Source organism: Cebus imitator, unplaced genomic scaffold (genome assembly GCF_001604975.1).
Source record: "Cebus imitator isolate Cc_AM_T3 unplaced genomic scaffold, Cebus_imitator-1.0 Scaffold379, whole genome shotgun sequence".
Classification (NCBI taxonomy): Eukaryota; Metazoa; Chordata; class Mammalia; order Primates; family Cebidae; genus Cebus; species Cebus imitator.
In genome coordinates, this window is record NW_016107694.1 from 1,703,023 (window position 1) to 1,721,995 (window position 18,973).

Consider the following 18,973-nt stretch of genomic DNA (forward strand, 5'->3'; position numbering starts at 1 on the left):
AGGAGATCGAGACCATCCTGGTCAAACATGGTGAAACCCCGTCTCTACTAAAAATACAAAAAATTAGCTGGGCATGGTGGCACGTGCCTGTAATCCCAGCTACTCAGGAGGCTGAGGCAAGAGAATTGCCTGAACCCAGGAGGCGGAGGTTGCAGTGAGCCGAGATCGCGCCATTGCATTCCAGCCTGGGTAACAAGAGCGAAACTCCGACTCAAAAAAATAAAAATAAATAAAAATAAAAATATAAAAAACTAGCTGGGCCTGGTGGTGTGCGCCTGTAGTCCCAGCTACTTGGGAGCCTGAGGCAGGAGAATCACTTGAACCTGGGAGACGGAGGTTGCAGTAGGCACTCCAACCTGGGCGACAGAGAGACTCCATCCTCCACAAAAATGAAAAAAAAGGTTAAAAGCGCAATATATGGCCCAACTGTTAGGATGACACATATTTAGTTACAACAGTAATTCATAAAAACATTTTGAGGATACCACCTTTACAGAAGAGAAAGTACCCTCTTCAGGAGGAAAAGACTGGAGCGGTGGGAAGACCCCCAGGCGGGTGGTCCTGTTTCACCTTTGCCTTCCCCCTTCCACCTCCCAAAAGGCAACATTCAGAATGCCACTATTTGGGGCACTGCTCCCTCTCATTTCTCCACCTTGCCAAAGTCTGAGATCATTCCAAAATTAGTGAAAAGAAAGCTATAAAGCAGTTAGTGATTTAAAAAAACTAGTGATTCCAGGAAGCCACAAACTTAAGTGTTTTCTGTTTTGTTAGGAGAGGAAATAAAGGCAAAATGGCGGTGAGGTAGAGCTGGGGCCAAGGAAGGAAGGGGGTGACCTCCGGGGTCAGGAGAGCGGGAGGCTGTGGCTCCTGTTTCCCCTTCCCTGGCTGGCAGTGTAGACCGTGCAGGGGGCAGCTCTCACGGTTGTTCACACACACAGGAGGATCCACTGTGTGTGTGTGACTTATGAGGAGGGCTTTACTGTTTTTCAGCACAGCTCACTGGATCCCACAAGACGCATCAATCTTGATATCACACTGTTCCGGGAGTTCTCCATTCTCAGTAATGCACACTACGTTAGCCCAGTGATCTCTCCTTTGCATTTCACTATATTTTAATCACTTTCAAATGAGGCACAACTTTCTGGAGCAGTGTTTACCACTCTTTGGCATAGTTTCCTTTTCTCCTTTTTTTTTTTTTTTAAGAGACAGAGTCTTGCTCTGTCATCGGGGTGGGAGAGCAGCAGCACAATCACAGCTCACTGCAGGCTTGACTTCCTTGACCTGCTGGGCTCAAGTGATCCTCCTGCCTCAGCCTCCAGAGTAGCAGAACACACATATGTGCCATCATGCCTGGCTAACTTAAAAAACTTTTCATGGAGACAATGTCTCGCTATGTTCCTCAGGCTAGTCTCAAACTCCTGGCCTCAAGCGATCTTCCCATCTCAGCCTCCTAGGCTGCTGAGATTACAGGCGTCAGCGGCCAAGGTAGAGTTTACCTTTGCTGTTTCTCCCACCATAGGGATGGTGTTTTATGGCTGACCTATTAGAGAGAAACTTTGTCATGACACGACCTCTCTCTCTGACACACTTATTTTCCTCAACAGGTAAATGGATACAATTCCGTGGGGAAAAAAATCCACTGCACAGCAGAATAATAAGACCTTGCTAGGGACCTTTAAATATGAAAGCAAAATGCACGTGGAAATAATGTGTGAGTGGAGAGAAGAGCTCACATGCAGAAAAGACCATTTACTCCTTGGACAAGCCTTTAGGAGTGGCCTACATCCCTTCTTCTAGGACACAGGGCCCTCGCGCATGAAGCGGGAGCGCCACCTCTGCTCTGTCAGAAATTTGGGAGAGGTGTGAATTCTCCCTCCTGCTGTATCATGAACAAAGGCAACTAAAGCCATCATCACCCTTTACGCTGCAACCACTTTGGGTAAGAAAATCATGCCTATAATCCCAGCACTTTGGGAGGGCGGATCACCTGAGTTCGGGAGTTTGAGACCAGCCTGACCAACACAGAGAAACCCTATCTCTACTAAAATTAACAAAAATTAGCCGGGTGGTGGTGCACACATGTAATGCCAGCTACTTGGGAGGCTGAGGCAGGAGAATCGCTTGAACCTGGGAGGCGGAGGTTGCGGTGAGCTGAGATCACGCCATTGCACTCCAGGCTGGGCAACAACAGCGAAACTCTGTCTCAAAAAAATAAAAGAGAAAGAAAAAGAAAATCAGCTTATACCATAGAACTTATGAGAAAGAGATAACAATGGCCCTTAGTCTTATAGGGGTCAGGAGGAACCTGCCTAAATCTAACCTGAGTATCAACATTTTTAGCCTTTAAAACTATATCACCCTTTAGAATCTAAATGACAGCTGGAAACACACACATACACACACATAGAGAAAAATGGAAGGAACCACATTAAAATATTAACAACAATTATATCTAAATGGTTGACTTATTTGGGTGATCTTTAGTTTCTTCTACATCCTTTTCTGAATTTTTAACATTATGCATGTATTACTTTTTAATTGGAAGAATGTACAGTTTAAAAATCGGTTAAAAGTAATTTGTTCTCTACAATAGGTTTTCCTCAATTTTTCTTTATACTCTCACACTCCATTTAGAACCTAGATTAGGTCTTGAAGCTAAGCCACCTGGGGGATTGAACTTCATCCAGATTTGCTGAATGTCTGTGGAACTTGGGTCACTAAACAGGATGGTAAATTGTTGCTGATGTTAAGTAGAAAAACAACTTACCTGAGATATTCAAGAGGCTCTCACATTTAACAGCAAGAGGTTAAACTAGATAACCTAAGGTCTCTTTCTCACCAGTTAAATAATAAATTAAGATATAATGTTTGAATCTGTAACAAGACCATTGTTACCATGCTGTTGTGTTAGTTCTCTTTGGCACAATAAAATTATACTTCAGTATTTAGCAAGCGGCTGTTTCAAGGGGTCCTTTTGATGTGACAATAATATGGGGTGTGGGTCAGAACATGACAGGATGACATCCCAAACTCAAGATACATCTAGAGGGAATGCAACCAGCCCATTTTCTCTCTAATGTATTTCATAAAACAAAGTCTCATAGCTGTTTGTGAGAAATACCATCTGATTTCCTAATTAAAAAAAAAAAAAAAAAAAAAAAAAGAGAGAGAGCCAAGGCCGGGCACGGTGGCTCATGCCTGTAGTCCCAGCACTTTGGGAGATTGAGGAGGGTGGATCACAAGGTCAGGAGTTCAAAACAAGCCTGGCCAACATGATGAAACCCCGTCTCTACTAAAAATACAAAAATTAGCAGGCTGTGGTGGCACATGCCTGTAATCCCAGCTACTCAGGAGGCTGAGGCAGGAGAATCGCTTGAACCCAGGAGGCGGAACCCTTGGACAAGCCTGGGAAAGAGGGAAACTCCATCTCAAAAAAAAAGAAAGAGAGCCATTTCTTTTCTTTTTGTTTGACACTGAGTCTTGCTCTATTGCCCAGGCTGAAGTACAGTGACACAATCTTGACTCACTGCAAATTCTACCTCCCGGGTTTGAGCGATTCTCCTGCCTCAGCCTTGATCAGCTAATTTTTGAGATAAGGTTTCACCATATTGGCCAGGCTAGTCTTGAACTTCTGGGCTCAAGTGATCCACCTGCCTTAGGCTCCCAAAGTGATGGGATTATAGGCATGAGCCACCGCACCCTGCCAAAAAAAGAGAGCCATTTCTATACTCTTGTTTCATAATTTGCCAAGTAACTATTCTTAACTTCAATCAGAAAAGGGAATATTAAAGATGAAAAGATGTGTGTGTGTCTGTGTGTGTGTGTGTGTGTGTGTGTAAAATCTTGTCCACTTGCCTCCATTGAAAAAGTATACTAAAAGGCTCTTAACACAGGGTCAAGAAATACCCAAAGAAATTTAGGGCGTAAGTGGTTTTTAAATCTCCACAGTAACAGATTACTCACCCAAACACCCAGCACTGTGTTCCTACGCGCTTGCACTGTGTGTCGGTGAGGTAAGCGTAGTACTGTCTGAAAGAACAAAGTTGGAATTCATTGAGAGCTGCTGGAAGACCAGCAAGTCAGGACATAATCAAATCACTCTGAGAGAGTGAATACAAAAAACGTCCCTCCTGTCCCATGTCAGGCTGCCTGGTCTAGCTCTGTTCAAGAGAAGAGAAAGCCAGTGTGTGCTGAAACATTCCTTTAAGAGATTCGGCATTGGGGTTAGGCTGGAGGGAGGGGAGTACCATTTAAGCAGCCAGATTATCGTCTGCTCTGAGTGCCAGGGTGTTTGCAACTAACTGATCACAACCATTTACAGATTTCTTTGTGCCTTCTCCACTCCCACTGCTTCACTTGACTAGCCTAAAAATAAAAAAATAAATAAAATAAAAACTAAAAAGAGCCAGATTATTGGAAAGGTAGTCTGGATTCAGTGGTAAGACTCCCACAGCCCTGCCCAAAGCAACCCCAGGTGGGTGTTTCCACATCTAGCTCCATGGAGGTGACTCCAGAGAGTCAGCAGCCCTGTCCACTAATTGTCTCCTCCGGTTCTCTCCAGGACAAAGCTTGCTGACTGTAACCAGGCAAAAAATACACAGATTTTTGGCTTTTGGAAACTGGAATGGGACTCTAGCTACATCTCACTGGCATTAAATGCCAATGACTTGGAATGTTACTGACAAGTTCAGAAAAAACAGGCAATGGCATGGTGTTGAAAGGCTCAGAACAGCACCGTCCGGTAGAAATATAAGCCATAAATGCAATTTTAAATTTTCCAGCAGACATGTTAAAAAAAGTAAAAAGGAACAGATAAATCCATTTTATTGATATTTTAAATATTTAAACGAATATATGAAAACATTATAACAAGGTATTTTATATTCTGTTTTGGCCCCAGCTATTCAAAGTGTGGTGTGTGGCTTCCATGCGTTTCACTGTGCACTGACCACATCTCCGGGGCTCAACAGTCACATGTGGTGAGAGGCTTCTGTGTGGGACAGCATGGCTCGGAGCTTTGTTAAGTATCCCTGAAAACTCAATCTACCCCTTCAGCAGCAGCATCTGAACCAGGAACTCATCATCTTTTTGGGGTCACTGACCCTTTGAGGATTTGATGAAAGCTATGATACGGGCATAACATTTTACACTGAAGTTCAGGGGGTTCACGGATACTGAAGGTCATCCATAAACTACTATCTCCTTGCCCCAAAGACGAGTGAAGATTCTGATTATAAAGAATGTAACCTTTCCTCTAAATTCATATTCTCATTACCTAATATGTCTTGACCGTTTCAGCTACTTTCCCTTCTAACTGCACCCATCTCCTTACATTCTACTTTATGTTACCAGATTAAAAGAATGTTCACTCAAATATCTTCTCAAAGCAGATTCGTGTGAAAGTCTAATAGAAAAGAAAGAAGCTGGTGATGTGGTGTGTACGATTTATACTGAAGCCTCTAAATGCTCTCTCCTCTTGAGGCCTGGCATTTGCGAAGTGGGATGGCTATGTTAAAATCCATTAGCAGCACGTCCAGCTTTCCAGGTAACTTGTCAAATAATCTCTTTACATGGGAATGGCCTCAAACAGTGTAAGAGCACAGGAAGTGCCTGATTTTCAAACAAAGACAATTGTGGAGAAATCCATAGGGTATTGTAAAATTTTGAGGATCTCTCAGGAGTTCAAAACATTGGATTTTTAGTGTCTTGTTTTTGTTTTGGAATGTTTAATACTGAAATTTTATGTTAAATCATATGTGATTTGCTATTTTGTTCTAAGAAGAAAATTCTTTCCACTCTTACTGACTTTATTGATTGCTCTTAATTTTATGAAAGAGCTGCAGTGAATCTTGCCTGGAAAAAAACTGTAAAGTCTCAAATTAAATGACATATTAAATGAGGACTCCAAACCATTGAGAAAAAAACAGGACTTAGGAGCTACTGACTGCAATAGACCACCTATCTATGGAGTTTCAAAGGGCTGCTGGCTCACCCACTCTTCTTTTCCTTTTTGGTCATAACAAAAAGAACAGATGGAAATGTTAAGCTTAACTCCTCAGGACTTGGACATGTCTTATTTGGTTTGTTGAAACTAGGATCTGCAGAGTTTTTCTTTTTTTTTTTTTTGGTAATAATGAATGATGACAAGAAGAGGTGCTGGCTGGAAGGTCTGTTTCACCAAGGTGTACATCTACCATCCTTGACAGGTGAGGCCTGCTGCTTATGGGGTTTGCAAGCATATTAAAAACAGTGAAGTAAGGCAGGGCTTGGTAGCTCACACCTCTAATCCCAGCACTTTGAGAGGCCAAGGCAGGTGGATCACGAGGTCAGGAGATCAAGACCATCCTGACCAACCTGGTGATTGGGAGGTCGAGGTGGGGCGATCAAGAGATCAAGACCATCCTGGCCAACATGTTGAAACCCCGTCTCTACTAAAATTACAAAAATTAGCTGAGTGTGGTGGCACACACCTGTAATCCCAGCTACTCAGTGGGCTGAGGCAGGAGAATCACTTGAACCCAGGAGGTGGAGATTGCAGTAAGCCAAGATCACGCCACTGTACTCCAGCCTGGTGACAGAGGGAGACTCTGTCTCAAAAAAAAGGAATCTTACAGCTTCTGAAAAGCTAACTCTTTTAACTGCTTACACTCTATCTGTATCTTTGGCGGATCTTTGGTACTGCTACTCATTAACACCAGTATTCCATATTATCATACAACCCAAATGCCATTTCTAAATAGGAAAAATGAAACAAATGAGAATGTTTGCTTTGAACTGCACTGGGACCAGTCAACATGAGGGATGGTCTCTGAACAAGCCTCACCTCTAGGGCCCCATGTGAATCCAGGGGAATAACAGTGGGAACACCCAAACTTATCTCAGTTGTCCTGGAGAACTACAGGAAGGGCCTTTTTTAAAGGAAATTAAATTAATTGGGTCTGAAAAGCTAAAAGTCTCATTCAAAAAATAATGTCATTTATGACTTCAGCTCTATCATAAAAAGTTTGCATTTTTCCAGCAATCTCATTTTTAAAAAACTCAGCATCAATATGCTGCTAATTTTTTCTAATATGATGTTATAGGAGAAAAAAAGATCAGCAGTCCAAGACTGTAAAGGAGTCTGATAACAATGGGTAGTACTACCGGTGTGCTGTTGATCAAGTGCTTCCCTTTTTTTTTTCTTTTGTTTTCTTTTTGTCTTTTGTGCTTCCCTTTTTTAAAAGTCTTGTTAATGTTACTGATATCTGAAAACAAAACATTTTCTTCATATTCTGGATGTAGAATTCTTTATGATGGTATTTTCACGGAAAATCTGCTAGTTTATGTGACTTTCCTTATGATAAACAGGACAATCTAAAGCAAGTTAATGTTCTCATATGACAGTTGGGCTTGTGCAGAATTACCTCACTGTGGGAGCCGTGATGCCACCAATAAAGAGAATTCTACCCCAACTTAATGGATGACTTGCTTGGAACACAAAGATATGCTTCAAGAAGAAGGTATTCAATTCAGTCAGCTGAAAAAGACAGAGAAATTAGTCAACTTGGTACCTCATGCTAATTCAAAATCCTATAGTCCTTAAATAGACATTCTACAATTAAAAATAATTGGTATGTTCAATGCGTTTTCAGAGAATAGATGTGGTCATCCAAGGATCGCTATTCGAACTAGTTAACGGCCAGTACAATATAGGCAGGGAACAATGGGAGCACAGGATATCAGCTATTTGTCATGTTTCCTGATTGTTACTCAGCTCCCATGTGTGACTCACTGAGCTAGTCAGGAGAGAAATGCTTTGAGCACACAGAAGTCATGAAAGCAAACCTGTGGCATGCAACAACTATGCTGCCTTACAGAAGTCAGGCCAGGTCTAAGAGAATTCCAACTGTAGATAAGTAAGCTCTCTAACAATCAAAAGAAACTCGAGGCCAGGTGCGGTGGCTCACACCTATAATCCCAGCACTTTGGGAGGCTGAAGTGGGCGGATCACCTGAGGCCAGGAGTTCGAGACCAGCCTGGCCAACAGAGTAAGATCCCGTCTCTACTAAAAATACAAAAATTAGCCAGGCATGGTGGTGGGTGCCTGTAATCCCAGCTCCTCAGGAGGCTGAGACAGGAGAATCACCTGAACCTGGGAGGCAGAGGTTGCAGGTTGTAATGAGCCAAGATTGTACCATTGCACTTCCATTTGGGTGACAAGAGTAAAACTCTGTCTCAAAAAGAAACAAAACAAAACAAAACACATCTGAGAGATGATGATGGACTCGTGCAGCACACTCCTGGGACAGAGCAGATCCTCCACCAAAGGCAGTCCTTAAAAGTGGGTGTGAAGTATTGGTCCAAGTTTCAGCTGAAAGCAGTAGTACTTTTCCCTGAGGTTAGCATCCTCATGCAGTTCATCAAGATGAGTCCTTGGCAGCACAAAATATCCTGTGGTTGGAACGCGGCTGCTCTCTGCCTGGAGCATGGCTCCAGATAGCAAACAAGGGGTAGAGACTACGGAAAGGTCACTGTGCTTGGAGAACACAGTACAATGACTGGCAGGTTCATTTCAATTACACAAAATGCATGTTGTTTTCCTATAGCATTGACTTCAAGGACACAAAATAAAAAGTAGTCTACTAATTAATGTCACATATAGAGAGCTGATCCCAGTGCAATGCTCACACTCATGGGAACAGTGTGCCCCATGGTATACCACCAGGTGGTTCCATACTAGCGGTACTATACTACTCTCCTTGACAAATCCAATCATCCCTCCTTCTAAGGAAAGAAAGCTTCTGCTGTCCATGACATTGTGCCTGATAAGGCAAAGCTTAATGCCAATCCATCTACAGTCCTGTTTTTAAAGATACTGACCTCTCCACACCATGGTGATTACTTAACTATTCACACACACACTTCTGTTGCATAAACTCCATTTATTAAGATGGGCATTGTTAATTCTGTGTGAAAGAGGAAGATAGTATGTCCTAAAAGTGACATCTGCTAATTTTTTCCTTATGTTGGGAGTATTATGTGTTTATGTGTCCAAACATAATTTCTGATGATTCTGAAAGATCCTTCAGGCAAAAGCTGATTTCCCTTTGGCAAGTCTCCAAAAGCTGTGAAACAACCTGGGGCCAGGAGCATCAAAAACATTCGCTATCTCTCAAAAACACAGATGCTTGATAAGCTTTTGCCAAGACGCTGGGCTGCTGGAATCACTTCCGTCGTGAAGTGGGCCGCTTGGAAATACAGCTTCTCTCCACGAGGACAACACTCTGGAGGACTCAGCAAAAGGCTCCAATTCCCCAGCACTCATTTAGCATGCCACAGATTACCCGAAGTGGTAACAGCTGAGGGACAATTGTAACCAATACACACTGAATTAGAAATGCAGGAAAAACCTTATTTGTTCCTTTGGTCTTGAAAATGATCATTCCGAAAAGCGATCCAAATGCCTAACTCATTGGATGATGGATACTAGACACACACATTTTTTCACGGAGTCTGATCTTTTTCTAATTTGTAATTCAAAGATCCATATTTTAAAAGTGTCTTCACAACAAAGCAAGACCTTGGGCATAATAATATCACTTTGCTTAATTATTCTACATGCCAGCTGCAGAATATTATATCTTATAAAGTATGGAGCTGGAAAGCAATGTAAACTAACGCTAACTCTAAATTCCTAAAAAAATTTTATTTTAGTTTTGTTTTTTTTCCCCAACTTCTGGGCATCTGAAAAAATACCTGCCAGATGATCATGAAAAGGTATACTCCAGCTACTCTCTGAAAAGAAGATTTGGGGTCAAACCATCGAACATAGGTCCAGCTAGCAGGAGTGAACTGCAGCACCGCTCTCTTGATCTTCCCGGTAGTGGTATGAATGTCCCTGAAGAAGAGAATGGCTCCAGTGAAAATCCAGAGATACGGCAGTGGGGAGAAACAAAGCACAAGGAAAAGACCCTGCGCATGGATGATTGTCATAACAAATGCTAAAACAAAGAGACTGCTTTTTATTTGAATTTTCTCTCAAAGGTCTTCTCTACTTCTATAGGTAAAGGTGACAGCAGCACACTCAGAGGGGAATTTCATTCATGACAGGCACAGGGCAGCAAGGAGACTGTTCTCACCCACTGCTTGTCTCCCAGGTAAAACTGTACACATTCCACATTCTTGGATCGCCCACATCATTTCTTTACCCTGTTTCTTCCCCAGAGTAGTGAACAGTTTGGGTTGATGAACAGTGGTATTTAACCTTTCTTAATTTTAATCCTCGAAATCACTCAATTAAAAGTTTCATACACCCATGAAAGAACCAAACAGTCCCCCAGTTTACAAGTGAGGACATGAAGACTCAGGGACAGCAAGTGGCTGACAGAGTCAGCATCAGGGGTGGGCGTCGATTCCAGCCCTTCCTGTACTAGTCCAGGAGAGCCAAACCCCACGGTATAATAAATATTATTTAATAACTGGAAAAGAGTCTTTAATTCTACAAATATTTATGTCATGAACTTTTATGTCTCCACAACATTGTGCTAACTACTTGAAAGCACAAGCACCAAGTAATCAGGCCTTCTGTTCTAGTGAGAGGGAGCAGGGAGAGTGACAGGAAACCAGCGCTGTTCCTCCATCCACCCACCAACTTGCCAACAAATTCGTTCTGAGAAAACATCACAGCAAGAAGATCTGTGGCACAATGGCAGCGAAAAATAGAGACTATCCAAAAATAAACAAGAACTACAAAAGACTTGTATTGTAAAAATAGCAAAGTGCAGGGAAAGACTGAGAAGAAAATGGGAATAAATAGAGATACAGCAATGATCAAGAATCAGGATATTTAATACAGAAAAGAGGTTAATTCAATTTAATCTGTATTCATTTATACATTTAATATTACTTTAAAAAACACACAATAGGATTTTGTTGTTGTTATTAGTTGGGCTTATTTCTTGGGAACTGGACAAAACGATTCTGAAGTCAATATTTTAAGAATAAGCATAAGAAAACACGAAGTATATTGTAGCAGTGTTTAAGAAGGCAGACATTCTGAGGCTGGGCGTAGTGGCTCACGCCTCTGATCCCAGCACTTTGGGAGGCTGAGGCCGGCAGATCACTTAAGATCAGGAGTTCGAGATCAGCCTGGCCAACACAGCAAAAACGCATCTCTACTAAAAATACAAAAATAACCCAGGTGTGGTGGCGGGTGCCTGCAGCCCCAAGCTACTCCGGAGGCTGAGGCAGGAGAATCGCTTGAACCTGGGAGGCAGAGGTGGCAGTGAGCCGAGATCATGCCACTGCACTCCAGCCTGGGCAACAGAGTGAGACTCTGTCTCAAAAACAACAACAACAACAACAAAGACAGGTGACATCCTGGTGCAAATTCAGACAGCTGCTTGCTAGCTGTGTGTCGTTAGGCAAATTACTACACCTAAGCCTCAGTATCACATCATTCCTAAGATAAAGAGAATAACAGTGTCTACCCTCAGAACTGACATAAGGCTCAAATGAGATACTGCTTGTGAAGCTTGGTTGGAGCAATACTTGAAGCATGGCTACCATTTTTGTTAGGTTAAATACTGCCTTAAGTATATTAAAAAGTGGCTGGGTGCAGTGGCTTATGGCTATAATCCCAGCACTTTGGGAGGATGAGGCAGGCAGATCACCTGAGGTCAGAAGTTCGAGACCAGCCTGGCCAACATGGAAAAACCCTGCCTCTACTAACAATACAAAAATTAGCTTGGCATGGTAGTGCCAGTTGGGGATTATAGGCACTGGGGAGGCTGACGCAGGAGAATAGCTTAAACCTGTGAAGTGGAGGTTGCAGTGAGCCAAGATTGCACCATTATACTCCAGCCTGGGTGACAGAGCAAGACTCCAACTCGAAAAAATAAATAAATAAAAATTAGAATTAAAATTAAATATATTAAAAAGTATCCTTGCAAGTCAGTGGCCAAAGAAAGGTTTATTAATAAATAGGAAGGGAAAAACTGTTAAATTAACAGCAAAAACATTGTGAAATCTCACCCTCACATCATATACCAAAATAAATTTGAGACAGATTAAATACTTAAAACAAGTAAAACCATTAAAGAACTAGAAGAAAATACTGGTTAATATTTGCCTAAACAAGAAGATTAACATTATTTTTGATATTTAAATAAAAAATCCACCTCAGACTAGTTTAAAAGGGGATGACAGGCTGGGCATGGTGGCTCACGCCTGTAATCCCAACACTTTGAGATGCCAGGGCAGGTGACCAACTGAGGTCAGGAGTTAGAGACCAGTCTGGCAAACATGGTGAAATCCCCTCTCTATTAAAAACACAAAAATTGTCCCGGCGTGGTGGCATGTGTCTGAAGTCCCAGCTATTTGGGAGACTGAGGCAGGAAAATTGCTTGAACCTGGGAGGCAGCGGCCTCAGTGAGCTGAGACTGCACCACTGTACTACAGCCTGGGTTACAGAGCAAGACTCCATCTCAGAAAAACAAACAAAAAAAAGGGGATGACAAAGTGGAAAATAAAGTCACATTCATGGCAAAGTGTTAGTAAGCTTATAGGAAGCACAAATAAAAGAGGAAAATCCAATAGAAATAGATAGAAATCCAGTATCACACCATTTCATGTGATAAATTCGACAAAGGTCTAACAATACAGTTTAAGTAAATAGTGAAATGGATACACACATATATGAGGTGTGTTATAGGTGAGATTACAAATTGGTACACTCTATTTCTAAGAATTTATTTATTAAAAAACGACAATGCACACAGAGATGCACACTAAGATGGATGTCCAACAAAAGCAAAAACTCTAAAACAACTAAACAACCATACAATGGAACTGGCTAAATACTGCATGGTTTATCCATATGTTGAAGTACAAAGAAGTCCAATCATGTTTTAGAAGAGCACTTAATGATGTGGGAAAATGCTATTTCGTTATATAAACAAAGTTTTAAACACAACTGAAGCAACCACAACTTTCATTAACACTACCATTGTTCTTTTCTTCCTCATCAATGGCATGATTCCTGCTGCAAACTGAGAAGCAAGTTTAAAGGAGCAGGATAAAGCAATGCCGGCTGCGTGACTGTCCTCCACTGGAAGCACAGTGAGGTGTGCAACTTAAAACTAGTCAGAGAACTTCCTGGATAACAAGTGAGCTGAGTCAGCAAAAAAAAAGGATGATCAGGTGGGCCTATGGGTACACAGGCCAAATCCCAGGGTAAAGAGGGGAGTGTGTGCATAAACAGACCCTGGAGTGCCTGGGAGGGTGTAGAGAAAGGATTTCCCTACTGAGGCAATTGATGTACATCCTAAAGACCATGAGAAGCCATCACAGGGGAATGACATGATGAATCCGATGTTCTTAAAAAGCTCACTCAAGTGATGGTGTGGGAATGACTGGAGGACTTAACCTGGAAACAGAGATGAATTAATCCAGGGATGGGAGTCTAAATGCAGGCTGAAGCAGTCGGGATGAAAAAGGGGATGGATTTGAGAAATCTTTTAAATCAAGAGGGTGGTGTTAGAACCCCCTGAATACCTGGGATGAGAAAGAAAAAATCATAAATGATTGAGCATTATCTGGACAAATGCTTGAAATCAGGTTTATAATCATTTATGAGTTTCAGTTATTAAATGGAATTTATTCCTTATCATCAAAGACCTCGCTAAAATCGATTCCTACCAAAACAGTTAAATATATATCATGAAAACCTGTGATTAATATTCAAAAAGAAGGCAACTCACTTGAAGCTTGCCCAGTGGTAAGTCCTCATCTCTAAAAACCGGCAAACGACCATGCCCAGCCAAATGCCACCGCCGTTGCACAGCAGGATGTCCAGAATGACTTGGTCCCACCAGCACTCCGCAAAATTGGGGAGGAGATGCATGAAGAAGAGCTGAGAAACACAAGAGCCCAGGTTGGATAAACAAACAAAACTGGGATGCCATGCAGACAGATACATTTCCTTTTTAATAATACATATTTTAGAAAAAGTATTTGACATTTCATTTTTTCCTACTGTACAGAAAAAAAACAGGAACAGGTTCTGCAGTCTGTTTCTTGTTTTTTTTTTTTTTATATTGTGGATGGCTTGTAAACAAACAGCACATATCTAAACAGCTCTTCTCTTTTTGACACAGGGCTTTAAAGAAAGGAGGGTCTCCTTGAAAAGTACTACCAATTAATTACCTTGGCTAATGACAACATGACAAGGATCTGGGAGGGGAAAAGGAGAAAATTTTCCAAGCTGACAACAAAGCATTGGCATAATTCTCAAAATTAGCAGCTTGAGAATTCAAGTTGTACATTTCAAAAATATCCCCTAGATATTTAGGTAAAACAGTGAATACGTTGTAAAAGAATAGTTAGCTCTTGATGACATGATGTAGGAGGCATGGCAGCTTAATAGGAAATCTCACACCAACTGATTCACAATAATGACAATCTTTTATTAAGTGCCCATGATGTACAAGGTGGTGAGAAAAAAGAAAGTCAAGGGTCTTGATTTCAAGGGGACGAGTCAGATGTTGCGTTTTTTTGTTTTTTTCTGAAACGGAGTCTTGCTCTGTTGCCCAGGTTGGAGTGCAGCGGCACAATCTTGGCTCGCTGCAACCTCTGCCTCCCAGATTCAAGCAATTCTCCTGCCTCAACCTCCCAAGCAACTGGGATTACAGACATGCACCACCATGCCTGGCTAATATTTGTATTTTCAGTTGAGCTGAGGTTTCACCACATTGGCCCAGGCTGGTCCTGAACTCCTGATCTCATGGCCCGCCTGCCTTGGACTCCCAAAGTGCTGGGATCAGATGTCTAACCAGATAACCAGAATCAGAAAATATGGTAGACTGAGGAAAGTCTGACAATGGTGACATTAATGGAGTATGGTGGAAACAAAACATTCATTCTGACTGAGGCTGAAAGTTCCTTCAGCTTATGCAGCTTTCCTGGAGAGGCTTCTGCAAGAAAGACATATTGGAGGGGGAACATTAAGGACAAGAATGACTGATTTCATGAGATGGAGATGAAGATGTGGGAGTTCCAGGAAGTGGGAACAGTAAGATCATGGGTGGAACAGAATTCCCCTGGCGATCAATTTGTCCAAAACCAGGGGCATTATCTGCTGTATTCAGAACAGCATGCCCTGCCATGTGGAGGCCCAATGTGAGAAGGTGAAATTACTAAGACAATACCTGTGAGTTGTCTGGAAAGGGACAAGCCTATAATTACAAAACTTTGAAGTAATACCGCAAAGATAAAACGTATTCATGAAAGCATTTTGAAAGCCATAAACGATATATACATATGAGGAACATTTTGTTCTCAATGAACCTGCTGCCAAGAAGCTACAGAGTAGCTGCTGCATGTGATGGCTTGTGGCTACATTCTTAACATGGTGCTACCCTTGAAGTGTACTCCCAGGTTCCAAGCCACGAGATGCAGCCTTAACTCTTGCCCTTAAAGAGAGGAGAGAAACTTCAGCAGAAGTCAATGACACATATTTGCTGCAACAAAACTATACAAGAGAGTGGGATGTGGAGAACATCCTCCAGCCTAAGGAACTTTCCAGGAAGGTACCAGGTTCTGGAGATGTGATGGGTCCCCGACAGACCCAAGCCCAAGGAGGAGGGGGCTGTATTCCTCCATTCACTGAAGATTTATGGAGCATCTGCCGTGTGTAAGGCAAAGTCCTTGGGTCTGGGAATACACAGGCATGGGCCCTACCCTGTTGAGGCACAAAGTTTAGCAGAAAAGAGACACTTAGAGAGTGTCTAACATATGAGGAGCATTTCAAAAGAGAATGGCGAGGTGTTCTATTTCCAGCTGTATAAAGATGGAGCACAGCTAATGGAGAGGCAGGGATAGCCTTCCGGAGCTGAGCTCTGGAGACAGCTTGTTAGCAGGTGAAGGGCAAGAAGAGAGGGAAGAGCAGTGGGGAGGACTCTGTGGTGAGGAAGACAGCAGAGGCAGCTGGAGCACTGAGGGCAAAAGAGAGGCACGATGAGGCTGAGGCTGCAGACAAGGGCCAGTGAACCTGGAGCCTCGTAAGCAGGGTGGGAAGTTTGGATTCTGTTTTAAAAGTAATGGAGGCCTGCTGTGGTGGCTCATGCCTGTAATGCAAGCACTTTGGGAGGCTGAGGCGGGTGGATCACCTGAGGTTGGGAGGTCGAGACCAGCCTAACATGGAGAAACCGTCTGGGTAAACCCCATGCCCTCCTTCTTACCTCAGTCAGCTCCCAGGTAATACTGATTGTCCAGCAGAGACCGTAACTACGGATCAGCAAGGCCTTCATGGCCCAGCCCCAGAAATGTCCAAATGCAAATATATCAAAGTGGCTGATAATCCTCTCCCAGGTGATCACATGGCAGTTCACAGCATACTCCTGTTTAAAGAAAAAAAGAGAATAATTAATGAAACTCTAGAAATCAACTTGCTTCCAGGATTCTGCCAGTAAATGAAAAGAACAGATATGACCTTGACAACTAATAATATGTCCCTGCTCAATAAAAAAAGAGAAAGTATTAATAACTTAAGAATCTTGAAGGAAAAGGGACAAGTATTTGAGTTTATAAATCAGAACTGCTTTGCTCTGAATTGCAAAAGCTGGATTAAAATGAGAAGTAAGATGATTTTACAAAGGCTCAACATATCTTAAAGAAGTAATATTATGTAGATCATGTCATCCAACCATAGGGCAATGACATTAAAGCCAGTAACAAAAGCATAAATAAAAGATTCCCAATAGATTTGGCAATTTAAAGACACATTTCTAAATGTCATGGATTAAAGAAGAAATCCTAATAGAAATTTTTTTAATGTGCCATAATGATGATAATGAAAATACACCATGTAAAAACTGAAGTTAGAGGAAAATGCAAAGCTTTAAATAGAAAAAAGTAGAAAAGCACCTAAGTTCAGTGATTAAAAGAAAACAGAACTCCCCTCCACCAAAATATATCGGATGCTACATGATATAAATGTTAAAAATTACAGAAATGCCAGATACAGGTGACAGGGGGATGGAGGCAGCAAACCACATTGCCATGTATGTACTTATGCATCAATCCTGCATGATCTGCATGTGTACCCCAGAACCTAAAGTACAATAAAAATAAATTAATAAATTAAAAAATAATAATAACTAAAGGAAAGCCAAGAAAGAAAAAAAATAGAGTGTGCTCTTATAGGGGAAAAAAAAAAATTACAGACCTTTTTAAGGATTTTTATTCCATTTCTATTATCTTAGTTTTTGATTATACATATTTCTAAGTAATTTAATATCAGATGACTACATGACAACATGATAATATTTATCAGGAATCTCTACATTTCACATCCTTTCTTCCCAAAATTAATCTGATAGGAAGTAGTAAGAGTTGGCAAATACTCACCCCCTATTATCAGCCAGCTGGAAAAATTTCTATAAACTCTAATAGTTTCAAATTCCAGAAACGACACTTTCTGACAGCAAAAGAACTTCCCTGTCTCTTCTGAAACCTACCACACATCAGATTTCCTTCTCAGATAAAATGCATTTCAACATGCAAAGCTGAACAAACATTTTTAAGACTCCTATTTTTTGAGAAGCAGTATGATGTGAGATTATGCTGTGTAAATGGGAAATCTGGAGAAAAGAAGATAAAATTCAATAGGAATACGTCAAGAAAAAAAAAAAAAAAAAAAAAAAAACTGCCCTGCAATAAGATGAAAAGTCTCTTCTCAGACTCTGGCACAGCACGTTCTTGTCACAGAGAATCACAGGCTGACAGAGGGAAGTGCCCTTGGGCTGAAGCAGGTTTTTTATTATATTAAGGAGCAGGGCCACGTCCCATCAACCTCAAATGTCTCAACCACCCCACCCTCTTCTTTGCTCTGCAATACACTGTGTAGAGTTAGATAAGGAACGGGTGAGATCTATTTTTGGAAGTCTGCTCTTAAAGTAATCACAGCTTGCAGATAATTTTGGAGGCCTTTATACTCTATTAAGTATTTCTATGCTTTGATATGTGGGAAGGCACTTTAAAAATCATAAAGACCAATGCATCTATTTGCAGTATAGTTAGTAATGGACAGATTGGCCAATTATCCCCTTTGCAAGACCTGAGGTCCTGGTCCTGGAAGGGCCACAGGGCACTGCAGTTTCAAGCAGAGAGCTGCATGCAGGCAGAACCCTGGGAACCAGGAGGAACAGGCTTTAACTGAAGACAGTGTAGAGATGAATCCTGCAAAGGGGGTCAAGTGGGCAGGTGTGTGCCCATGAGCAAAAGATGGGTAAAGATGGATTCTGCTGACCTCCCAACTGGTCCTAGGCTGATCCTGGTGGCCCTTCCCTCTGCCTCACTTGCTGGACACCTAACCAAATACCAAGTCCTATTCACTTTACCTCCCCAGGTTGTTCTTTTACTCATCTCACTGACACTATTATTTCTAGCTTAGACTTCTGTAATAATAGCTTTTGAAAACTGTGGAATGTGTCAGCCATATAACAAAGTATAGATAATGCTATGATAAGAACCTGGGGTACTCACATCCAGCTTATGACTACAAAGAGATCTTGAAAATTATAATCAGATCATGGAATGTGCATGCATGTGTGTAAGCATGTCTGGGGCAGTGGGATGAGGAAAAACAGGTTGGTTAGCATGCCCATCCCAATGTAGAAGGATCTCCACTACTGCACACGCCAGGTTTCCAACACAACTCTCTGTTCACTCCTCTCTGGGGGAGTTGCTGACTTTGGAAGAAGAAAGAGCTCCAACCTCTTTTGGGTCCTCTTTGGAAATTATTTGCCTACAGATAGCACAGGTTCTCATCAGCTCCCTCAACCATGCAGCAATTTTTGTGGGTCAGGCTCTGCTTCGTAGAAGCAGCTTGTGGTTGTCTTATGGGCTAGAGGAAGATAGGCTAGCTTAATTCAGCCCAGGTCTAAAGCCATCTGCTCCACTGAGTTTTTACAGGAAGAAATCAGCTGAGATTTTG

General features: G+C 41.8%; 1 protein-coding gene across 2 annotated transcripts in view; it reads right to left on the reverse strand.

Moving 5' to 3' along the window:
- PTDSS1 (phosphatidylserine synthase 1) overlaps positions 1 to 18,973 on the reverse strand; it is a 69,907-nt gene that overhangs the window by 19,177 nt on the left and 31,757 nt on the right. For both annotated transcript variants that reach the window (XM_017507583.1, XM_017507584.2), the window contains exons 5-9: positions 16,218 to 16,376; positions 13,740 to 13,891; positions 9,736 to 9,877; positions 7,404 to 7,516; positions 3,964 to 4,029 (exon numbers count right to left, since the gene is read on the reverse strand). In XM_017507583.1, coding sequence (XP_017363072.1) covers positions 3,964 to 4,029; positions 7,404 to 7,516; positions 9,736 to 9,877; positions 13,740 to 13,891; positions 16,218 to 16,376 — 632 coding nt within the window. The remainder of the gene's footprint in view (positions 1 to 3,963; positions 4,030 to 7,403; positions 7,517 to 9,735; positions 9,878 to 13,739; positions 13,892 to 16,217; positions 16,377 to 18,973) is intronic.